At 50.3% G+C, this 23611-nt stretch overlaps 1 protein-coding gene across 2 annotated transcripts in view; it reads right to left on the reverse strand.

The window, feature by feature from the left end:
- The window catches only part of Adap1 (ArfGAP with dual PH domains 1), a 53888-nt gene that overhangs the window by 28797 nt on the left and 1480 nt on the right, over nucleotides 1-23611 (reverse strand). The window contains exons 2-3 of one of the 2 annotated variants that reach the window (NM_172723.4): nucleotides 7070-7200; nucleotides 1632-1723 (exon numbers count right to left, since the gene is read on the reverse strand). In NM_172723.4, the coding sequence (NP_766311.2) occupies nucleotides 1632-1723; nucleotides 7070-7200 (223 nt within the window). The remainder of the gene's footprint in view (nucleotides 1-1631; nucleotides 1724-7069; nucleotides 7201-23611) is intronic. The other variant, XM_006504669.3, reaches the window with a different exon arrangement.

Below are 23611 nucleotides of genomic sequence, written 5' to 3' on the forward strand. Positions count from 1 at the left end.
CCTGTTTCTATGAAAGAGAAAGTTACTCCTGGAAAGTTCCAGAAGGGCAAGCGACTTCCACGGCCGTGCGCTGCCTGGAGGCTGGCCTCTCCCTGACCCCAGGCAGGGTGGCTTCTGCCTGCCCACAGAGTGGGGCTTTCCAGCGTGGATCCCTGCCCTCCCCCCACATCCTCCAGGAGCTCTCTCAACCCCTCTGGGACCCAAAGCCTCTTCTCAGGGGCTACGGTGGGTGTCCATACACTGGGTCTCCATGACAGCACACCGGTCATCAGAGCGGTGGGTATGACTGACCTCTGCCCCACTCTGCTTAGAGAGGATGTGAGCTAAAATAAAATGCTTCACCCTGCCAGGGAAAGGCTGCTAAGGATGGCCAGACCCAGAGACTCTCCAGGAGCTCAGAGGGGAGAGAGGACCAGCGCGGAGGTCGGCATCCAGGCTGGGTGGACACTCAGGCCAGGTGGACACGGGGCCTCATAAACAGAGCTGCCCCTGTGACCAGGCTCTGCCACTCTGCCTGATTTCCTGAGCCCTCAGGGGTGGCTATCTGTGCCAGGTACCCAGAAGACAGACATAGTGGGATGTCCTGCCCTGCCCTGCCCTGCCCTGCTCTGCCCTGCCCTTCAGGAACCTTGAGACCACTAAGAAGTCAGTAGAGAATCTAAGGACTGAATCTAAAGGGCCCCCCAGCTCAGCAGGATTGAGAGGTGCCACACAGGACCAAGCCCTGGGAGACAGACAGCTGGAAGGAAGTTCATAGGGGGTGTGTCAAGCCAAGAGGGACCCAGTTCCCCCACTCTCTGCTACACATGCCAGGAGAAAGGGCTTGCACAGGGAGCTAGGGCTGGGATCCTAGGAGAGAGGGAGGGAAGAACCAAGCCCACAGTTGTCACTGGCTTATTATGACTGTCCTTGTTAGCTTGGAAGGTGGGGAAACTGAGGCTGAGAGAAAGTAGGTAGCTAGCCTCTCTGTCCCTCTTCCTGAAGTTTCTTGATACCAGGTGGCTGGTGCCATCAGGTAGCTTCTTACATCTCCCACCCAAACCACCAGGAGCATCCAAGAGGCCCAAGGTTCGCTTAGGACCCCGAGAAGGGACCTTGATAGCTCCCCAGTGCTCTAAGGCACACCCAGAAGCTACAAGCATAAAACCACGATGGTGGTTCATGCCTGTTTTCTAGTACTCAGGAGGCTGAGGCAGGAGGGTGAGGAGTTACAGGCTAGCTTAGGCTACCTACAGATCAAGATGCTTCTATAAAGGGAAAACAGGTAGATAGATAGATAGATAGATAGATAGATAGATAGATAGATAGATAGATACATACATACATACATACATACAGACATACAGACATACAGTCATACATACAGTCATACAGTCATACATACAGTCATACAGTCATACAGTCATACATACATATATACATACAGTCATACATACATAAATGGATAGAGGCCAGGTAGTAGAGATAGCCAAGGCCCTTCTCACTGGGCTCCTGAGGGCCTGTCCCATAATCTTTCCCCAAATACTAAAAGTCTCAGTCCCCTCTGAGTGTCCCATAGGCCCGCCCAGTGCCACCCAGGGCCAGGCCCAGTGCTGTTTACCAGCTCCTGACAGAGGCCTTTCTGTACTCACTGGCAGTCGGAGAACGTGGGCCGGTAGTAGAAGGGCGGTACTTTGGACTCAAATGTGGCTCTGGCAGCCTCGTTCCCATGAGATGCCATGAACTGCAAGAGAGAGGAGCATGGTCAGAGCCAGGGACCCCTGGATCCTGGGACAGTGGTGGCTTCTGGGTAACTGCTCCCCTTTAGGCCACTGCAAGGTCATCTGACCCAGAATGTTGCCCTTGGGATGGAACTCCTAGATCCATCCTGTCTCAGGATGGGCTCCCAGTAAGCAGGGAAGAATAGGATATAAAAGGAGTGCCCTAAAGAAAAGGCCCAGAAGGGCCAGTGATGTGGCCCAGCAGGTTAAAATACCTTCCACACCAACCAAATGATCCAAGTTCAATTCCTGGTCCTGTGGTAGAAGAAGTGAGCTAAGTCTTGAAAGTTATCTTCTGATGACCACAAGTTCAGTATGGCATGTGTGAGCTTGCACTTATCCACATACCATACAGGGATTTACACACACAATAATAAAATGCATTAAATTCAGGGGTCAATGATGTAGCTCAGTGTCACCAAGCCCAAAAACCTGAATTAGATCCTTGGAACCTACACAAGAGAGGATCAACTCCTGGATGTTGTCCTCTGACCTCCACACATGCCATGCGCATGTGTACCCTCACACATACACATATGCACACACAAACCCACAAGTATATAACTGTAGTAACATTTTAAAAGCAACTCATATACCTGCAAGATAGCTCAGTGAAGAAAGGTGCTTGCTGTTTATTAAATTAAAAATTAAAAACAACCTTCAGGGGTTGGAGATGGAGCTCAGCAGCAGAGCCCCTGCCTAGAATCCCCCAGGGAGGGGCTGGGGTGTGGCTCAGTGGTAAAGCCCCTGCCTAGAATCCTCCAGTGAGAGCTGGGGGCGTGGCTCAGTGGTAGAGTCCCTGCCTAGAATCCCCCAGTGAGGGGCTGGGGGTGTGGCTCAGTGGTAGAGCCCCTGCCTAGAATCCCCCAGTGAGGGGCTGGGGTGTGGCTCAGTGGTAGAGCCCCTGCCTAGAATCCCCCAGTGAGGGGCTAGTGATATTAGACTCCAGAATCCATAACTGATACTGAAATAAAACAACAAAACAAAACCTCAACTCTCAAGGTGAGGTGATTCAGCTGTTAAAGTTCTTGTCTCATAAATGTGATAGCTTGACCCCATGTAAAAAGCTGATGCCGAGACATTCCCTGGTAACCCAGCAATGTCAAGATAGAAAGCAGAGAGACACGTGCAAGATCAGTGGCCAGTTTGCTTAGCCTATTGGCAAAGTTACAAGCCAACAAGAGGCTCTATTACAAAGAGCAGAAGGTGCCTGGGAAGGTGCGACACCCAAGGCTGTCCTCTGACCTCTGCACACGCTTGCACCTGTACACGCATATGCACTAGGTGACAAGCAGTCGCTCTCTGAGTCTGTCTGAGTATGCTGTAAACCACAAGAAAGGCTGATCAGTTTGACTAAGCCATGACAAAAAAAAATTTCCATGTCAAAAACCACCATGAGTAAAACCAAGACACTTGTGAAAATCTATTTTCTATGAGCCTGCTTCTTGGTTGGGCGAGTTTCCTGAACAGGTCAAAAAACCCCAAGAGGGTAAAAGCAATGAAGATGGCAGGGCCGCTAAGAGCAAAGAGCAAAGAGCAAGCTGAGGATAGAAAAACTCTCTCAGCCACCGGGCAGTGGTAGCGCACGCCTTTAATCCCAGCACTTGAGAGGCAGAGGCAGGCAGATTTCAAAATTTAAGGCCAGCCTGGTCTATAGAGTGAGTTTGAGAGAGAGAGAGAGAGAGAGAGAGAGAGAGAGACAGAGACAGAGACAGAGACAGAGACAGAGAGAGAGAGAGAGAGCAAAGCTCTCTCAGAACCTTCAGCTCAAGATGAGGACCCAACTTCCCCAGGAAAAGCATACACCACTAGGTCCACACAGGTGCACCAGCTGGGATGTGGCGCAACCTCTTCTACTTTCGCTGGAGTCCTCTATGGCGGGATCCGGCAAGACTCTCCCGAGCTGCCAAGCTGCCTAGCCTCGGACCTTCCACCTCCACCTCCAAGAATGTAGGTCAACAGTGAGTTCCCAGAAGCACAAATGTCACACTGAGAAGCAGCTTGGGGGACCCAATCATTACAGAGAGATAGGACTGAAAGTAACCCGAGGCTGGCCATCTTTGTACTCAGGAGGCTGAGGCAGGAGGATTGTGAGTGTGAGATTGTTCTGGGTTATAAAGAGAGACTGTGTCTTAAAACTGAAAGAGAAAAAGAAGTAGGGTGTGGTGATGTAGATGTAAGGTCGGCACTCTGAGGTGGAGGCAGGAAGATCAAGGTTCAAGGTCATCCTTAGCTACATAGTGAGGTAGAGCCAGCCTGGGCTACATGAGACCCCTGTCTTTCACAACCTAAAAAGGGGACAAAGAAGAAAGATAAAAAGAAACAGGAAATAGAAGGGGAAAGAAAGAATGATCTAAGTGTGTCCATGCAGAGACAGCGAGCAAGGTCCACATACTCTAGAGACCATGGCAGAATACAGGAAAGACAAAGCAGTCCCTATATGTGGGTTAAAGACACGCATGAGCATACAGACAGACATTTTCCAAAGGAAGCACAAAGCACTGGTCACTGGCGGCCTCTGGGGTGAGAAGCCAAAACCAGGGGAAGGGGGGGCTCTCACACTGTCAATCCTCCGCTGAGCCTGGCAAATGTGCCCCCATGCACAACAGTAGCAGATTATTAAAACACACCAAATAGCAGGCAGGCTCGGTAGTGATGCCAGTCATCCCAAGTACTCATAAGGTTGAGAAAGGAAGACTGTAAGTACCAGGCCAGCTACAGAGTGAGATTCTGTCATTTCAGTGTGTGTGTGTGTGTGTGTGTGTGTGTGTGTGTGTGTGTGTGTGTGTGTGTGTGTGTTTGAGACAGGGTTTCTCTGGACAACAGAGCCTTGGTTGTCCTGGACTTGTTCTGTAGGCCAGGCTGGCCTCAAACCCACAGAGATCTGCCTGCCTCTGCCTCCCGAGTGCTGAGATTAAAGGCATGAACCACCATGTCTGGCTATTTCACTTTTTAAAAGTCGGGGACTCCATACTGTAGCCCTGGCTGGCCTGGAGCTTGTTGTGTAAATAAGGCTGGCCTTGAACTCAGAGATCTGCCTGCCTCCGCTGAAATCAAAGGTGTGCACCACCACGTTCAATTTTATTTATGTTTGTTTGTTGGTTTACTGTGTTTCCGTGCCCACATGCTACAGCTCACACACAGAGGTGAGTGTCGACCTGGAAGTCAGTTTTCTTCCTCCACCATGTGGGTCCCAGGGACTGAACTCAGAGATAGGGCTTCTCTGTGTAGCCCTGGCTGTCCTGGAAATCATTCTGTAGACCAGGCTGGCTTCCAACTCAGAGATCCTCCTGTCTGTGCCTCCCGAGTGCTGGGATTAAAGGCGTGCGCCACCACCTCCCAGTACAGAAAAAAACTTTTTAAAAGATATTAGACAAAAAAAATCTTGAAAAAAGTAAGTCAAGAATGGTGACACACACTCACTATCCCCAGAGACAGGAGGATTAGGAGTTCCAAGTCAGCCTTGGACACATCACAAGTTCCAGGCTGGCCTGCACATGAGACCCTGTCTCTGAAACCCAACCAAACAACTGAAGAACACTGAGAACAGTATACAAGCCTTGAAATGTGAAAGACTGCAGAGAGTGCTGGAAAAGTAGGAGTACCATCCTCTGGGAGGGGGCCTGTGGTCCAAGCCCAGACTCCTCCAAGAGCCTGGGAACTGGCCTAGGCTGACGTTCCCTTTCCTAGTCAGAGTCAGGCCTGGCCAGAGACAACAGCATCTTATCATTGTGTCTCTGCTGGTACTGCCTCATGGAATCACTGGACCAAGGCCAGTCTGCCCTTAACACAAAGATTGAGACCCTCTTCTTCTCTAGGACAGTGAAGAGGGTGACTTGGAAGATTACCAAGTCTAACTGCCTAGAATCCCCCAGGGAGGGGCTGGGGGCGTGGCTCAGTGGTAGAGCCCCTGCCTAGAATTCCCCAGTGAGAGGTTGGGGGCGTGGCTCAGTGGTAGAGCCCCTGCCTAGAATCCCCCAGGGAGGGGCTGGGGGTGTGGCTCAGTGGTAGAGCCCCTGCCTAGAATCCCCCAGGGAGGGGCTGGGGTGTGGCTCAGTGGTAGAGCCCCTGCCTAGAATTCCCCAGGGAGGGGCTGGGGCATGGTTCAGTAGTAGAGCCCCTGCCTAGAATCCCCCAGTGAGGGGCTGGGGGCGTGGCTCAGTGGTAGAGCCCCTGCCTAGAATCCCCCAGGGAGGGGCTGGGGCATGGTTCAGTAGTAGAGCCCCTGCCTAGAATCCCCCAGTGAGGGGCTGGGGGTGTGGCTCAGTGGTAGAGCCCCTGCCTAGAATCCCCAGGGAGGGGCTGGGGTGTGGCTCAGTAGTAGAGCCCATCATCCCAGCTAGGAATATGCTTCCCCAACCTGTCAGTGTTTGTTCACACTCTATATGGGGATCTGTCCTATGCTGGCCACACACTCTGCCACACTAACAGCATCCCAGCAGCTACCCTGTGTCCTGGGCCTGTGTTCACACCCATTTCCCACCCCTGCCTTCCCAGAGGGCAGCAATGCCTATTCCTTGCTCAGCTCCCCAAGCCAGCCACACAGTATGTGCCCATGTGAGGTGAATAGATAGATGTATGTAGGTATGGGTGCATGCATGGAAGGATGGGGGTGAATAGAAAGGCAGGTGGGTAAATGTATGGAGTTATAGATGCATGAATGGATGGATACATAGCTGATGAATGAGTGGATGGGTGGGTAGATGAATATATAGGTGGATATATATATATATGTATGTGTGTGTATATATATATATATATGTATATATATATATATATATATATATAGCTGGGTGGGAGGATGAATGGAGGGATAGTTGAATGTAAGGATAAATTGATACATGGATGAGTGGATGAGTAGGCAGATGGATGGGTGGATGAAAAGATGGATAGACAGATGCCTGGTTGGTTGGCTAGATGAACTGATGAGTGGGTGGATGGATGGATGGATGGATGGATGGATGGATGGATGGATGGATGGATGTGTGGACGGATGGATAGGTAGGTAGATGGATGAAGAGTGTGGGTGGATGGATGGGTCGATAGCTAGATGGAAGAATGTGGGTGGATAGATGGACAAATGCTTTGATTTTTGTTACCACGTGGCTCCTCAAAGGATCAGCCATGAAACCGTCAGTTTCAGCCAGCCCAAGTTTCCTTAAAGCTTGTGCTCTATGCCACAGCCTATGACAGCCCAGACCCTGAAGGGGCCCATTGCCTGGAGATGAAGGAGCTAGGGTCATCCCCATATATGGACACAGGGTACCCATGCCCCTCTCTCCATCCAGTGCCCCTCTCCTGACTCATACCTCAACTTGGGCCTCATCCCAGGCATCCAGACGGACTGACTTCACCTTGCTGACCTGGGGGATGTTCCGGTGGATCCCAGAGCAGCTCAAACAGATGAACACACCCAGGGTGTAGGACGCCCAGTCAGGATCTAGAAGGGAAGGGCAGAGGTCAGGGAAGCTCACCTAGGAGTCCAGAGCACGCCCATGAGGAAAGTCAGGTCAGGAAGGTAGGACATAGAATCCAATAGAGGGCCATGACAGGGGGTGGCGGTGATAGAACTGAGGGCTTGAGCACACTGGACCAGAGCTCTACCACTGAGCCAAAGCCTAGCCACTCACCAGGGCAGCAGTTCTCAACCTGTGGGCCATGACCCCTTTAGGGGTTGAACTGGGGTCACATATCAGATATCCTATGTATGAAATATTTACTATTTATAGCCATAGCAAAATTACAGTTATGAAGCAGTAGTGAATAATTTTATAGTTGGGTGGGTCACCACAATATGAGGAATTGTATTAAAGGGTCATATCATTAAGAAGGTTGAGAACCACTGCACTAGGGCATTCTAGGCAGGGGCTCAACCACTGAGCCACGCCCCCAGCCCCTCCCTGGGGGATTCTAGGCAGGAGCTCTACCACTGAGCCACGCCCCCAGCCCCTCACTGGGGGATTCTAGGCAGGGGCTCTACCACTGTACCACACTACCAGATCTCTTTACCTTTTATTTTGAAACACAGTCTCAGTAAGCTACTGAGGATGGACTAGAACTCATTCTGTAACCCAGGAATACCCTGAACTTTTTGACTCTCTTACTTCAGCCTCCCAAAATGCTGAGATTACAGGCCTGAAAATCCTGCACCAGTTAAGAATCTGTAAAAAACTGTTTTTTAATTACATTCTTTCTTTTTTTAAATTTTAACAGTCTTCTGTGTGTGAGTGTTTTGCCTGCACGTGTGTGTACTTTGTGTGTTCCTGGTACCCAAGGAGGCCAGAAAAGGGTCTTAGATCTGGAACTGGAGTTACAGATGGCTGTGAGCTGCCGTGTGAGTCCTGGGATTAAGATCTGGGTCCTTCAGAAGAGTTGTGAGCGCCCGTAACTGCTGAGCTAGCACTCTGGCTCTCGGTTATTTACTTGTGTATATATTTATGTGAATGCATGTGAGTCTTGTGCCATGGTGTGGAGGTCAGAGGACAACTTGTGGGGGTCAATTCTCTCCTCCCACAATGTGGGCCCTGGGAAATTAAACTCAAACCGTCAGGTTTGGTAACAAGTGACTACCCACTGAGCCATCTTGCCAGGCCAGAATGTCTAATTATTTAAAAGACTGATGTAGTCAAGAGTTGACAAGGATGCAGACCGTCTGGGATGCTTATGTGTTGGGATAGGAATATAAATTTGCTAGTTGCCTTGAAATCCGTTTGGCATTTCTTTTTTCTTTCCTTTTTTATTAAAAAACAAAAAACAAAAAACAAAAAACAAAAAACAAAAACAGGCCTCATATAACTCAGGCTGGCCTCACAGTTGCTATTTAGCCAAGGCTGGCCTTGAACTCGTGATTCTCCCAAATAACTGTGATTACGGGCATGCCCCACTAGATTCACCAGCAACTTCTGATGTACCTGCACATACATCTCCTGTACAAACCATTACCTTACTGCATTCTCACCTAAGAGAGATAAAGACACGGCCATGAAGAGACGCTTATAGCTGTAATTATTGGTATGTCTCATTTCACATGTGTTGTTTGCATGTGTGTGCTTGTCCTTGCCTGTGCACGCACATGACAAAGCAAGGGGCTGACATCACTATCTCTCTTGCTTGGTCTCCACCTTGTGTGTTACACAGGATATCTTGCTGCACCTAGAGCATTGGCCATTTCAATTAAACTGCCTGGCCATCCAGGTCTGGAGATCTCTGGAAGGAGGGAACGGTGAATTCCACTGACAGAATATGGCTGTAGATTCCTTTGCCCTTCTAAGTGCTGATTCATAGCTGGGATTCTGGCCTGATAGCTGGACTGCAGCCCTCAGCGGGCCAAGGGTAGCAGGAGTGGGCAGCTCAAGACTGGAGGCTGGATTTCTGTTTCACCAATGCATCAGGCGTTCTGGGTGCTCGGGATTTGAACTCAGGTCCTCATGCCTGCATATACTTGTGGTAGTTAATTTTGATTTCCAACTTGAGTTTGTTACTTGCAAAGCCCGCTTTGGTGTGTGTGTGTGTGTCTACGTTAGCATTGTTAGGATCTTAAGGGTTCTAATCCAGGCAAGTGATTCTTAATTCTTTGGTCCATTCATAACATGACACCATTACTGGGAGGTGGTAAAGAGCAGGAAATAGAGTCTTGATTAGAGGAAGCAGGTGACTCAGGGTGTGGCCTTGGGGACATGTCTCACCCTGGCCCCTTCTGACGTTCTCCTCTTTCCTCTTGTTTCCTCCACTCCCTCCCCAGCATGATGGACAGACACTTCTGAAACCCAGAGCTTTGCTGATTTAAGATGTTTTTCTTGAGCATTTGGTCATTCATGGCCACACAAATTCATGGCCACACAAATGCCTAAGACGGTATCCAATGATAAGGTAAACAGTGTATTATTGAATTACAATCCATAGACATCAAAGGCTTCAACCAGGAATTCAAAGCTGGTTTAACACTTGAAAATCAAGCCCGGTAGCCCAGCAGTGGTGGCACACACCTTTAATCCCAGCACTCTGGAGGAAGAGACAGGCAGATCTCTGTGAGTTCGAGGCCAGCCTGCTCTACAGAGTAAGTTCAAGGACAGCCAGGGCTACAAAGAGAAACCCTGTCTCAAAAACCAAACCAAACCAAACCAAGCCAAACCAAACCAAACCAAACCAAACCAAAACCAAAACCAAAACCAAAACCAAAACCAAAACCAAAACTAAACCAACAAAGAAAAAAAAAAAACAAAGAAAAAAAATCAAGAAAGAGAAACACCACTGAATCATCTTGATGCAGAAATAGCATTTGACAAAAAACACAGCACCCTGGTGCTCATACATACGTGCAGGCAAACAGCCATACGCATAAATAAAAATCAAATAAATATTTCTTAAATGCCGTTGTTGTTAGCTGTTGTGGTATACACTTTTAATCCCCCAGAGGCAGAGGCAGAAGGATCTCTGTCTCGAAACAACAACATCACTATTTAAGTACTATAAAAACATGAAAGACAAGAATAACTATGACAATAGATGTAAAAGACAGTATATAGAAAAGCATGGAACACTGCATAGAAATTAAAGGTCCACAGTGTGGAAAGAAGCTGAATCTGAGTTAGAAAAGGCAAGACTGGGCTGCAGAGATGGCTTAGTGGTTAAGAGCACTGACTGCTCTTCCAAAGATACTGAGTTCAAATCCCAGCAACCACATGATGGCTCACAACCATCCATAACGAGATCTGACTTTCTCTTCTCGAGTGTCTGAAGACAACTACAGTGTACTTACATATAATGAATAAATAAATCTTTAAAAAAAGAAAAAGAAAGAAAGAAAAGGCAAGATTATCAACCCATAAACGCTTGGCAGATTAGTCTATGGGCTTACTGTAATCCCCACCAGACTGCCAATGGGAATCCTAACGAAATGAAATGTCAGAAGGGCCTAGAATTCATGGGTGAGCTCAAAAGGCAGAGACTCGGGACTGAGGCATGGCTCAGGGCTTCAAGCACTTGCCGTGGAAGGGTGGGAGACCTGAGTGTGGATCCCCAGGACACACACAGAAGCCATTTACATGATGTGAGCCTCTTGATCCCTATGCTCCTGAGGGGGAGCTGAGACACAGAGCCAGGAGAATTCCTGTGAAGCAGACGGGCCAAGGACCTAAGGTGCCCTGCAGACAAACAGGGCCAAGATGAGGAGTGACACCAGAGGCTGTCCTGGGACCTCCACATGCACGCTGTGGCATACGCACATCCCCATTCACTCGCATACATGCACCCTAAACCTATGCCCACACGCTGCAAATACATAATAAATAGACACTGTCAAATCATCAAAACAACCTAGAAAAGACACCAAGACAGAACAGGACAGCACTCTGTCTTCAGACCTTATTACTGAATTACAATGCCCAGAACAGTGTGGCACTGGCCACAGAAACAGATAAACAGAGCAGAATCCCAAAGCAAACCTGCCCTATGATGGCATCTGAGAACTAACTGAGATAGAATCAGTGCATCAGCCAAGAAGGAAGGCTCTTCCCATGAGGCTTCGAGGAGGGGAAGACGCTTTGCCGTGACGTCACTCTCCAGCGAAATCACTGCAAATGCATCACAGCTTGGAGCACTAACACTGGAGGACAGCTAGAGCAAGGACACAGCTGTGACTCCGGATTAGTCAGAGAGCTGTTTGCAGAGCACGTATGTGTCTGTGTGCGCAGATGCAGATGCCTCTGTGACATCAGGTCCCCTCTCTGTCACTTTGCCCCTTATCCTCTTGACATGGGGTCTCTCGCTGAACCTGGAGCTCAGCTGGCAGCCAGCAAGCCCCAGGGATCCTCCTGTCCCCACCCCATTTCAGTGACAGGGGACAGACATGCATGGGGTACGCCTGGCTCTTTACACTGGTGTGGGAATTCGAACTCAGGTCCTCATGATTTCCTGAAAGTCCACTGAACTCAGCCTAGGGGGAGTGAGGTTAGGGAAGAGCTTCCTCTTCTGTAACTTGAAAAAATATGTTGCTGGGCAGTGGTGGTGCACGCCTTTAATCCCAGCACTCGGGAGGCAGAGGCAGGCAGATTTCTGAGTTCGAGGCCAGCCTGGTCTACAGAGTGAGTTCCAGGACAGCCTGGGCTATACAGAGAACCCCGGTCTCGAAAAAACAAATATATATATATATATAGTTGTTTTGTTTTGTATGTTTTTCTAGACAGGGTTTCTCTGTGTAGCCTTGGCTGTCCTGAAACTCAATCTGTAGACCAGGCTGGCCTTGAACTCACAGAGATCCGCCTGCCTCTGCCTCCCAGGTGCTGGGGTTAAAAGGAGGAAAGGGGCAGGGGGAGAAATGTTGTAATTAAGTTGCAGTCTCAGAATAACAGCAAAAGACACATTACTCAAAGCAGACTGGGGGAAGGGGAAATAAGTTCTCTTGATGAAATGATGATCTGCTGGCTCTTTGGAAACTCCTGTCAAGAGAAGGAAAGGTGAAGGAGCAGCCACACCCACGGGAGGCCGATCCAATGAAAGCCTGGTTGGAGCTCAGCGACACAGCAAAGAACAGAGGATGAAAATAGGCAAAGTGGCAGATGCTTGCCCAAAGGGGTTCTGGAGGCTACGGGAAGCCCCCTCAGTCGAGGAGCTGCAAAGGGCCCGGAGCATGTCGCTGCATTTGTGTGTATGTGTGTGTGTGTGTGTGTGTGTCCGCACGTCCGTATGTATACATGTGTGTGTGGAGCCAGAGGACATCACCCTCAGGTCCCATCCACCTTGGTTTTGACTTTTGAGCCAGGGTCTCACTATGTAGCCCAGGCCGGTCTCAAACTCAGTGCCTCTGCCTCCCAAGTGCTGGGATTAAAGTCGTGCGCCACCACATCTAACTTCTTCCACCTCTATTTGTTTTGTTTTATTTTATTTTATTTTTGGTTTTTCAAGGCAGGGTTTCTCTGTATGGCTCTGACTGTCCCGAAATTCAGCTCACAGAAATCCACCTGCCTCTGCCTCCTGAGTGCTGGGATTGAAGTCATGCTCCACCATCGCCTGGCTCACTCCTGTTTTTTTGTTTTTTTTTTTAATATGGGTTCTGGGGACCCAAATCAGGTCCAAATGTTTGCACCTCATGGGCTTAATTAAATGAGTCATCTCCCCAGCCCCTGAGGGTGTCCTAAGATCATAAAAATGATCGGCAGCTGAACTGTGACCGTAGTCACTTCCTCCAGCTGGACAGGACAGATTCACTCCAGTGTGTTCCGTCTCAGCAAGGGCCCCCCATGGGAGCTGCCGGAACACATAGCCTCCCTCATTTCTCACCACCAGCCCAGGGCAGCCAGCTTGTCCAGATGCTGGCCCTGGGGTCAAGTCACAGCACAGGCTTTCTTGGAAGAAGTGCTACTGGTGTGACCGGTAGGTCATGTGACCGCCGCTTGCCTGGAGACCCAGGCTGCTCCGATACAGCATCCGCAAGTCTTTTAGATAAAGCCAACACCCTCTTCCTCAGCCCTTCCTCCACCACATATGATAGATATTCACTGGAGTCCAACACTGAAGCACACCTCACTCCATCTCCATGTGACCTCCACGTGCACTCATGTGCATGCATGTGTGTAGATGTGTGTATGGTATATACCCGTGTACATGTTTGTGCCTGTGTGTACAGTACATGCCTGTGCACATGTTTGTGCATGTAGAGGCCAAAAGCTGATGCCAGCTGTCTTTCTCAATTATTCCACCATATTGACAGTGTCTCTCACTGAATATGGAGTCCACCAATCCAGCTAGCTGGCCAGCAAGACTCAGAGACCCACACCTGCTATTTTACTTGGGTTCTGGGATCTGAAGTCAGGCCCTCCTGCCTGCCCAGCAAGACCTTCACCAACTGAACCTTCTCCCCAGACCCATCATACCCCTTTAAAGTGAAATCCTGCTTGTGGTTCAGTTTATGGAATAAAGCAAAGATAACTCAGGGTCAGACACCTGCCTGGGGTCACTCTATGGTAGATCTGGGACTTGAATACCAGTAAAACGTCTTCCAGGACCCAACTCTGCCCTGGGGTCACCTTCCTGGTACCTGCGGCTGGTCCTATAGGAACGGGGGAAAGAGGACTGAGACCCTGAGGTAGAAGTAATCCCTAACTGAGTCCTTTGGCCTGGTTACCTGGGAACATTTTCTCGCAGTCATGACCTCACAGGGGCCTATAAAGGCCACCAGCACCTGGTCAAAAGGCCAGAAACTCTTGTTTCAGTTCTGACAAGAGCTGATGGCAGAGAGATGGGTGACCCCAAACCTCTGAATTCTTGTCACCTTGAAGAGTCTAGCCAGGACCCCCTGGTGTACCTGGAACCCCAGGCTTAGAATGGAAGGTGACAAGGCCCAGGATTGGACTCCAGCCTCGCCTTGTCCACTGTCTACCTTCCCCTCAGGCAAGCCCTACACCTCTGCCAGACAGGGCCCAGCCCAGTACAAAAACACCAGTCTCCCTCTAGTCCCCACAGGTGGCAGTAATAACCATCCTGACCTGCTGTCTCTCTGGTGGGAAGTGGGAGAAGGTAGAAGGAAGAGTTGTTTCCCAATGTCACGTGGTGTCAGGGCTTAGAGTCATACTTGGGGTCCCTGCTGAGGAAGCCTAAGCCCAGACAGGCCTCAATCCCAGAAAACTACATTTATTTACACTAAGGAGAGGTCACAGACGGGTAGCTGTGGTGTGGCCAGGAGCCAGCCATGGGAGGCAAGCGTGGGCAGGAAGCCAGGAGGCCTTCCTGGAGGAAGAATCTGAGCTCTAGCTGTGGAAATGGGTGGTACTGGTTAGGAGGTGCGGGGCGCAGCAGCAGCCAAGGACAGAGCTCGGCCAAGCCCAGGGCAGCAGGTGTGGCCTCCCGCCTTACCCCATTCTGAAATCCCCTCAGCAGAGACCTCGTACTGTAGGACTTGCAGAGATTCCACCCAAGGGAAACCTGGTAGGTAAAGTGGCCAGCGAGGTCAGTAAGGTGGTTTCCTGCCTCCAGCACACCGTTGGCCTGCCCAAAGCTCTGTGCCAGCCACGCTTTGCCTTATAAACTGCTGTGAAAGTCTGAAGCACTTTCCCAGCTGGCAGGCCCTGGCTCTACAAAGTCACCACAGGGCCTTGTCCCAGCCTTGGAAGCTTTCCAACTGAAACTCTAATTGTGTTGTTAGGTTTTTTTGTTTGTTTGTTTGGTTGGTTGATTGGTTTTTGGTTTTTCCGTGATAGGATTTCTCTGTATAGCCCTGGCTGTCCTGGAACTCACTGTAGACCAGGCTGGCCTCGAACTCAGAAATCTGCCTGCCTCTGCCTCCCAAGTGCTGGGATTAAAGGTGTGTGCCACCACCGCCTGGTGTGTTGTTAGTTTTGAGACGGGGTCCCACTATGTAGCCCAAGCTGGACTTCAACTCACAATGATCTTGCCTCCCTAATGGTGAGATTTCACCTGGTGTGTGTGTGTCTGTCTGTCTGTCTGTCTGTCTGCATGTGTGTCTCTCTATATCTGATGGTGTCTCTCTATGTCTGTGTGTGTGGTATATGTGTATGTGTGTGTGTGCATAGCATATGTGTGTCTATGTGTGGGGTGTGTGTAGTGTATGTGTGTGAGTCTGTGTGTGATGTATATGTAGTGTGTGTGTGTCTATGGTATGTGTATCTGTGCATGGTATATGTGTGTCTATGTGTGCTTTGGTATATGAGTGTGTGTGTGTATGGTATGTGTGTATGTGTGTGTGTTTGTGTCTATGGTATGTGTATCTGTGTATGGTATATGTGTGTCTATGTGTGCTTTGGTATATGAGTGTGTGTGTGTGTGTGTGTGTGTGTGTACTTGTACAGAGGCCAGAGGAGGACATTGAAGGTCCTGCTAGATTGCTCTCTACCTTAATCCCTGAAGATAGAGTCTCTTACTAAAACTAGAGCTAACACTGGTGGCCAACAAACCCCAGCGTTCCTCCTGTTTCTGCCCCCCCCCCCCTTCACACACACCAACTAGGGTTACAAGTACACAGATCCATGCTCGGCTTCCTACATGGGTGTTGGGGATTTGAACCCAGATAGATCCTCATGCTTAAGCAGCAAGCATTCTTATCCATCAAGCCATCTCCCCAGCCCGAGGCTATGATTTAAAACGGTCCTGACACCATTGTGTGTGTGACCCTGGGCAGCACAGCCCTGGAAGTGTCCAATACAGAAGTAGATTCCAGCCAGATAGCACCCAGACCAGCTCTGAAGGCAGCAGCACCATGGGGTGGCTCCTGGACAACTGACTGTGTTTACCAGGTCAACTCAGGACTAACCATGTCTCAACTACCTTGTGCCTTAGTTACTCACTGTCTGACATCTCCGTGCCCACCAGAACAAAAGGCTCCAAGATCCTGGATGGGTGCCACAGAGTAAAGGGGTCAAGTTAAAATCCACACACAGGGGCTGCAGAGATGGCTCAGCGGTTAAGAGCACTGACTGCTCTTTCAGAGGTCCTGAGTTCAATTCCCAGCAACCACATGGTGGTTCACAACCATCTGTAATGAGATCTGATGCCCTCTTCTGGCGTGTCTAAAGACATCTACAGTGTACTCATATAAATAAAATAAATAAATCTTAAAACAAACAAACACAAAACCTGAACACAGACCACTGGCTAGGTACCAGGAGAACTGGTCAGGCCTCCCTCATACCCCACAGAGGTCCTGGCTCCATTTCAATGTACTTTCCCCACACTTACTGAGACTCATTGCTGCTACCTGGGCCACACCTTAGCTGCCCAGGATCCCAGAATTCTCTGCCCATTAACTTGGAAACTGTTCTAGGGCCCATGCTATCTCAAGACAGGCCATAAAAGTGGCCTGGGCTATGGAATGGTAAGCCAGAGATCACAGATCAGAGATCACAGATGCGAGGCTGAGTCCCCAGCACCCACCAACACCCTGGTTCAACACCCTGGTTGCCCAGTCCTCACTTCTGCTGGGTCAACCACTCTGACTGCCCAAGGCCACGCCCCCTCCTTCCCCCTGCCCTGCCTCTCCTGGTCCTTCCAAGGTGACTCAGTCCCTGGGTGCTTCCGGGAGCAGCTGAGCAGGTCAGGCGTGTTCTGGGGCTGAGCCAGGTGGGGCAGGTGTGTCCCCCTTGGTCAAGGCCTAGGCATGGGGAGGAGCGGAGCAGTGGACCCTATCAGTGGAATGTGACTCTGGCAGCCCTGTGGCTCAGCTTTTAGAGACCTTTGCTCTTCCAAAGGTCAGGCTCGTGGCCAGATAGCCTGTTTGCTACCCAGAGTAAAGGCAGGTGGGCAGCTTCAAGCTGGAGGGTAGGAGGCCTTCAAAAGAAATAGAATACAAGGGTGTCCGGAGTGGCACATATACATAGCTGCCCCCAGCAATCCACCTGCATGGGGGTCCCTTTTCCTGACCTACCTCTAGGGTTCTCTCTCCTACCCCACTGGAGTGAGAGCATCGGGAGCTTCGATGGATGCTGCCGATTCCCACAATGAGGCTGTGTGTGCTTCCTATGGAGTTTGCACTCAGTCAGTTCCTGGGCCCTAGATGCTGGAGGCTCTGACTCTCTTCTAGGCAGGGCGAGTGGAACTCCCCGCCCCCTCGCCCTTGTGCCTCCCCTCCTATTCAGATGAAGACACCATGCTCCGTAGTCTCTACCCTGACACTCCTCTTCTCTGGGTCCCCACTGCCACAGGGGCTCAGGCTCCCTGCTCTGTGCTCGACTGGGCTCGAAACCTATTTTAAGAACCAGCTAGAAGTGATGGCGCCGTAAGAGACTGGGTTTTAGACACCACTGTGTCTTCATGGAGTCGGTTAATTTTACCACATGCGAATTGTGCTGGGAGGGTTTTTAAAAAGGAGAAAGAAGCATCTACATGCTGGTGCGCCCCAGTTCTGCCTCTCCTGAGAGGCACGCGCAACCCCACCCACGCATCCCAACACCCGCCCACGTTCTGAGTGGCAGCTCTGCCCTCCAATACCATCCAGCCCAGCTACTCTCAGATTATTTATTGGTGGTGGTGGGGCGATATTTATTTACTTAATTATTTTATTCATTTTCAAGATAAGATCTCACTTTGTAGCTCCAGCTGTCCTGGAAGTCATTCTGTAGACGAGGCTGGCCTCGAACTCACAGGGATCCACCCGTTTCTGCCTTCCAACTGCTGAGATTAAAGGCCTGCGCCACTACGCCCAGCCGGTTTTAGTTTTGAGACAAGGTCTCACTTTGTAACTCACGCTGGCCTCAAATCCAGAGCAATCCTTCTGCCTCACAGCATCCTGAGTGCCAGGATGCAGACCTATGCCCACCACACCTGGTTTCTTGGATGCCTCTGGTCTGCAACATCAGCGGTTGACCCTCTACATAGTCAAAGCTGGGACCCTTCCTGGCCGCTGTGCTTCATGGTTCCCACTGCTGCAGATAAAGCCAAGTCCCGCAGTGGCTGTTAGAGCAAGCACCAGCACATATACACTGGCCTTCTGGCTTCTCCGGCTCACAGACTCCTGAGTACAGAGTAGAACTCATGGCTAAAATCCAGCCCTCTTTTCTACTTATTTGGAGACAGTCTCACTGAGTTGTTTAGGTTAGCCACGAGCTTGGTCTGTAGCCTTGCTGCTTAGGGTTGAATTTGTGATCCTCAACTTCTCAAGTATTTCTCAAGGGTTATCGGCCTCTGACAGCAGCTACAAACCACACAGAAGGGACGGAATCTGGGTCAGTTTGTGCACCATCCATCTCTCTTCTTCTAATCTGTGCCCTCCTTGTGAGCATCATTTCCTGGTCCCAAGTTCAAGCCCCCGGAATCCTCTGCAACCGTGACAACACTTGAGCCAGTACCCCCTGGGAGCACCTCTATGGTCCTCCCTATAGGTAGGGTGCTCCCAGAACCATGAATTAGTGCTTTATGGGAGAACCCTTCAAAGACCATCTTAAATAGCTGTGCATGGTGGTGGCGCAGGCCTGATATACCAGCACTCAGAAGATTAAAGAGGAATCAAGGCAAGCTCCAGCCAGCCAGGGTTCTTAGTGAGATCCTGTCTTAAAAAGCAGGCTTGTAGCCAGGCGGTGGTGGCGAAAGCCTTTAATCCCAGCACTTGGGAGGCAGAGGCAGGGGGATTTCTGAGTTCGAGGCCAGCCTGGTCTACTAAAGTGAGTTCCAGGACAGCCAGGGCTACACAGAGAAACCCTGTCTCGAAAAACCAAAGGGGGAAAAAAAAACAAAGTGAGTTCCAGGACAGCCAGGACTACACAGAGAAACCCTGTCTCGACAAAAACAAAAACCAAAAAACAACAGCAAAAAAAAAGGAAGGCCTGAATCCATAGCTCGTGGTGGAGAGCTTGCTTAACACGCACGGTGCCATTGGTTTCATTCCCAGCACTGCATAAAACAAGGATGCTGGTGCACGCCTGTAATCCCAGCACGCGGGAGGGAGGTGCAGGCAGGAGGGCGAGAAGTTCAAGATCACCCTTAGCTACACAGTGAGTTCCAAGCCAGCCTGAGCTACATGAGACCTCGTCTATGAATAAATAAAGGCAAGGCAGGTGAGGTGGCCCCAAGGTAATAGCGTCTACTGACAAACTTGATCCGAACTTGATCCCTGTGACCCACAAGGTAGAAAACAGACGACCAAGTCTTGCAAGTTGTCCTCTGACCTCAACCTGTGTGCTGTGACATGCATACCCATGCACACACACAAAATAATAAGAGTTATTTAAAAAAATGCAATGCAACTGGCTGTTAAATTTAGACCATCCTACATCTCTGCCGTGTTGTTCCGGAGCCTTCTATACACCCAACATGCCTTTTTCTTGTTCTTCTATCTCTCTGAACCAGATCAGGTGCCTCCACCAGCTAGCCCAGTGGCCATGTCCCTCCCTAGCTTCTGTTGGATACTGTGGGTTAATGTCGGGGTGTTGGCTCCCCCTGCTCCCTACCAACTATGTGGCAGTAGCCGTCCACCATAGCAAGCTCCTGCTGCCAGCTCCACCCACTGCATCTTTTGCTAGCTTCTGTGTGAAGTCCCTGACTGCCTCAGTCTCCCCGGGCCTGGGCACTGCACATGTGCATGGAGCTGGGTGGGGGGTGGGGAGGACTGGCTCTATCCCAGAAAGGTTCAGCTCCCTCTCCTGCTGTGAGCAGCACGTGGCTTCCACACCCATAGTCACACTTCTCAGGCCTTCAAGCCACGCTGCACCAGGCCGCTCTCTGCCACCCTTGGATGACCTCCCTGCCTGGTGCCAAGAAAGAACTTGCCAAATGACACTAAATCTAAAGTTGTCAGTGGCCTAAGTGTCAGGGGCCTGGGTTTGAGATGTCATCATGGGCATTTAAGACACATGTGGGTGGGGCCGTGATGCCTGCACGCAGAGAGAAGCCTTCGTGTCTTGTGGTTGGCCCAGCAACCTAAGGGGTCCATTCTGGGAAAACCCCAGGCAGCAAGCACAACAGTATACTTCAGGGACAGAGGGCTGGGGACACTGCTTAGGTCCTAAACAGTGATTCTCAATCTTCCTAATGCCCTCACGTGGTGACCCCCAACCATAAAATTATGTTATTGCTACTCTACAACTATAATTTTGCTACAGTTATGAATTATAATATAAGTATTTGATATGCAGCCCACAAAGAGGTGAGGACTCACAGGTTGAGAAACCCTGGGTTAGGTAGAAGGGAGGACTGGTCAGAGCTGAGGCAGAGGAACAGGCCTCCTCCAGTCCTCAACCCTGAGTACAGATTGGCACCAGCACTGTCCCACCCAGGGACAGTGGAGCTTTAGCAACCAACATTGTCCCATACAGGTGAATGGCTAACGACAATATGGACACCATAGTGTAGAATACTACTCTGCTCTAAAAAAAGCGAACATTCTGACACCTGCCCCAGCACTGCTGAGCCTTGCCCTCACACGAGCAAATGAATCAAGCCAGAACCCCGACCCGAAAAATGTGGTGTGAGTCTACTCAGAGAAGGCTCCTGGAGGGTCTGATCCCTTGGGAAACCAAGCAGAATGGCGGGTCTCGGGAATAGAGAAGTGGGGGGGACAGCTAGTGCTTAATGTATAAAAGGAGTTCAGCTGAGAAAAATGAGGGCGTCTTGGTAGTGGATGCTGGTAACAGTTGCACAAAATTGTGAATATGCTTCGTGTCTCCAAACTGCATGTTAAAAATAGTTAAGATGGGGGCTGGAGAAATGGCTCAGTGTTTAGGAGCACCGGCTGCTCTTCCAGAGGACATGGGTTCGATTTCCAGCACCTACCTGGATGTTTATAATTGTAAATGCCAGTTCTCCAGTTCTAGGAAATCTGACACAGACACAAACACAGGCAAAACACCAACCAATGTTCATAAAATAGAAATAAATATGTTATTAAAAATAGAATAGTATGTCTGTACATATACACACATATATATTTAGCCATATTCACACATATACACCACACTACACACACACACACACACACACACACACACACACACAAACACCAAGTAGGCTTGGTGGTGCATACCTATAATCTCACCTACTTGGGAAAACAAGCCAGGAACATTACAGCTAGGCTATAAAGCAAATTTGTTGCCGGGACAGGACAGTCTCAAAATATAAAGTTTAAAGAAAGAGTTACAAATATAAGTTAGTTAGCCGGGCGGTGGTGGAGCATGCCTTTAATCCCAGTACTTGGGAGGCAGAGGCAGGCGGATTTTTGAGTTCAAGGCCAGTCTGGTCTACAGAGTGAGTTCCAGGACAGCCAAAGCTATACAGAGAAACCCTGTCTCAAAAACAAAAACAAAAACAAAACAACAAAAAAACAAATATAAGTTAGTGATAGATCCCCTGCCTAGAATCCCCCAGTGAGGGGCTGGGGTGTGGCTCAGTGGTAGAGCCCCTGCCTAGAATCCCCCAGTGAGGGGCTGGGGGTGTGGCTCAGTGGTAGAGCACCTGCCTAGAATCCCCCAGTGAGGAGCTAAAGGTATGATGTAATGGTAGAGCTCCTGCCTAGTATATCTCGGGCCCTGAATTCTATCTGCAACACAACAGGTAAAGGGGTGGGGGGAGAACCTCTGGGCCACTGCTTTAGACACAGGGTAGTCCACCAGACCCACATCTCAGTCCTGGATTCTCCCTCTCTAAAACACATACAGAGGGACCCTCTCCTAACCTGAACCTTATTCTGGAAACCTTTTGTACTGAGGGCTGGACCAGGAGCCATTTCTGAGCTCCCCCAAAGCCTCCAAATGTAATGAGGAACCCGCGTCTGAGTTCACCTCTTGCTGGCCCTAGGTTCATTCCCTTTGTCTGGGACCTCAAGAAGCTTGGATCGGCAGCCCAGGGGCAGTGTCAAGCGGCAGCTCTGGGCCTAATTAGAAGCAAGCACTTCCTTCCTCTCCCTTAGCCCTCCAGAGCTGCAGGTCAGGGCTCCTGAGAGTGCAGGTTTCACCAGCATCTAAGCAAGAACGAGTGATTCTAAAGTCGTCCAGGCCATCCAATGGCCAGATGCTTGCAGAGAGAACCTGCCACCTTCACGGACAGCTTGGGAGACGCACAACACACCCTCCCTCTCCTACAGCCTTTGGCAGGACAGGGATACCAATGGAGTCTTGAAAGAGAATGAGCTAAGCCCTGTCAGCACCCCACAATAGCTGAGGGTGAGTTATACACAGCCCTTGACAGGACAAAGACTCCAATGGAGTCTTCAGGAAAAGGGTCCTCCCTGTCAATAGCCCACTATACCTGGGGTGAGAAAATATCTGTGGTGGGTGATGGATGGACCCCAACGTCAAGATACAGACTGGGGTGAGGCTCACTGGGTGCTTTCCCACAGCCGGGTGAGACTGCTCAAGGCTGCCCTGGAGCCTTGATGGTCAGAGGTGACCTGGGCTTGCCATGATGTTCTGCTGTCTAAGAAGATGTCATTATTCCCCAAGGTACCCTTGATCCCCCTGGAGTGGTCAAGAACACCCATGAGCCAATCCAGAGGACCACATGGAACACACATGTCTCCCCACCTCAACAAGGCCACCACAAGACAGGAGACTCCAGAACAGCATCACAGAACACAGGAAGACCCAATTACCTACTAAGCACCGGGGGCCTGTGCGGACCTGCCATCGGAGTCACGAGGCAGGCGTTGTGGCTGAGCCCAGGAGCTAGGCAAAAATGGGAGGTTTGTATAGACAGTGCGTGTGGGCCCCGAGTGGGCATCAGGAAACCCAGGCAGCCTGTGGACACCCAAGTGAGTTCAAGCTGTTGAGGCCTCAGTTTCCCTGCTCATAAAATGGAAACAAGCCTCATACTTAATCTGCCTCGCAGGTGGGGGAGGGGGAGAAACAAGCTGTTATTATAAGGCAAGTCTGAAAATGGGCAGCTTGGCTTACAGCCAGCAAGGGCTGGGCCCCAAGAGGGCAGTAGCTGCGGCAGCCAGTGGCCTGGGACTGGCTAAAGGGCTGCTAGGACATTACATAGGTGAATGGTGTAGGGTGGTTCCTATTGAGCCTTCTGGAAGCCCCTTCTTCCTCCTGCTCAGGCCAGGAGGTCTAGGGAAAGTAAAAGCTGTTCTGGCTGGGTGGCCAAGGAATACGAGGTTAGGCCAGCTTCTCTCGTGGGGTTTGCTGCCCCCCCCCCACAAGTCAGGCTTGGAAGCTGGGCAACCCATCAGCCCTCCTTACAGGGGACTCCAGCATAGCCAGCTTTCCTAAACAAGTTGAAAGGCAGGTCTGAGAGAGGGAGGTGGGGAGAGTCCACTGAGCCAGGCCAGCTGGCAGCAGTACCACATAGCACCAGGGAGGCACCACCCCGCTGCACCACCGTCAGGGCCCTGCGGTGCCCCAAGAGACCAGGAAAGGGCTACTTCATCTTGCCTACTTCCCACTGAAGCTTGGTCAATGTCTCCTCCCAGGGAC

This window comes from Mus musculus, chromosome 5, assembly GCF_000001635.26.
Source record: "Mus musculus strain C57BL/6J chromosome 5, GRCm38.p6 C57BL/6J".
NCBI classification, from domain to species: Eukaryota; Metazoa; Chordata; class Mammalia; order Rodentia; family Muridae; genus Mus; species Mus musculus.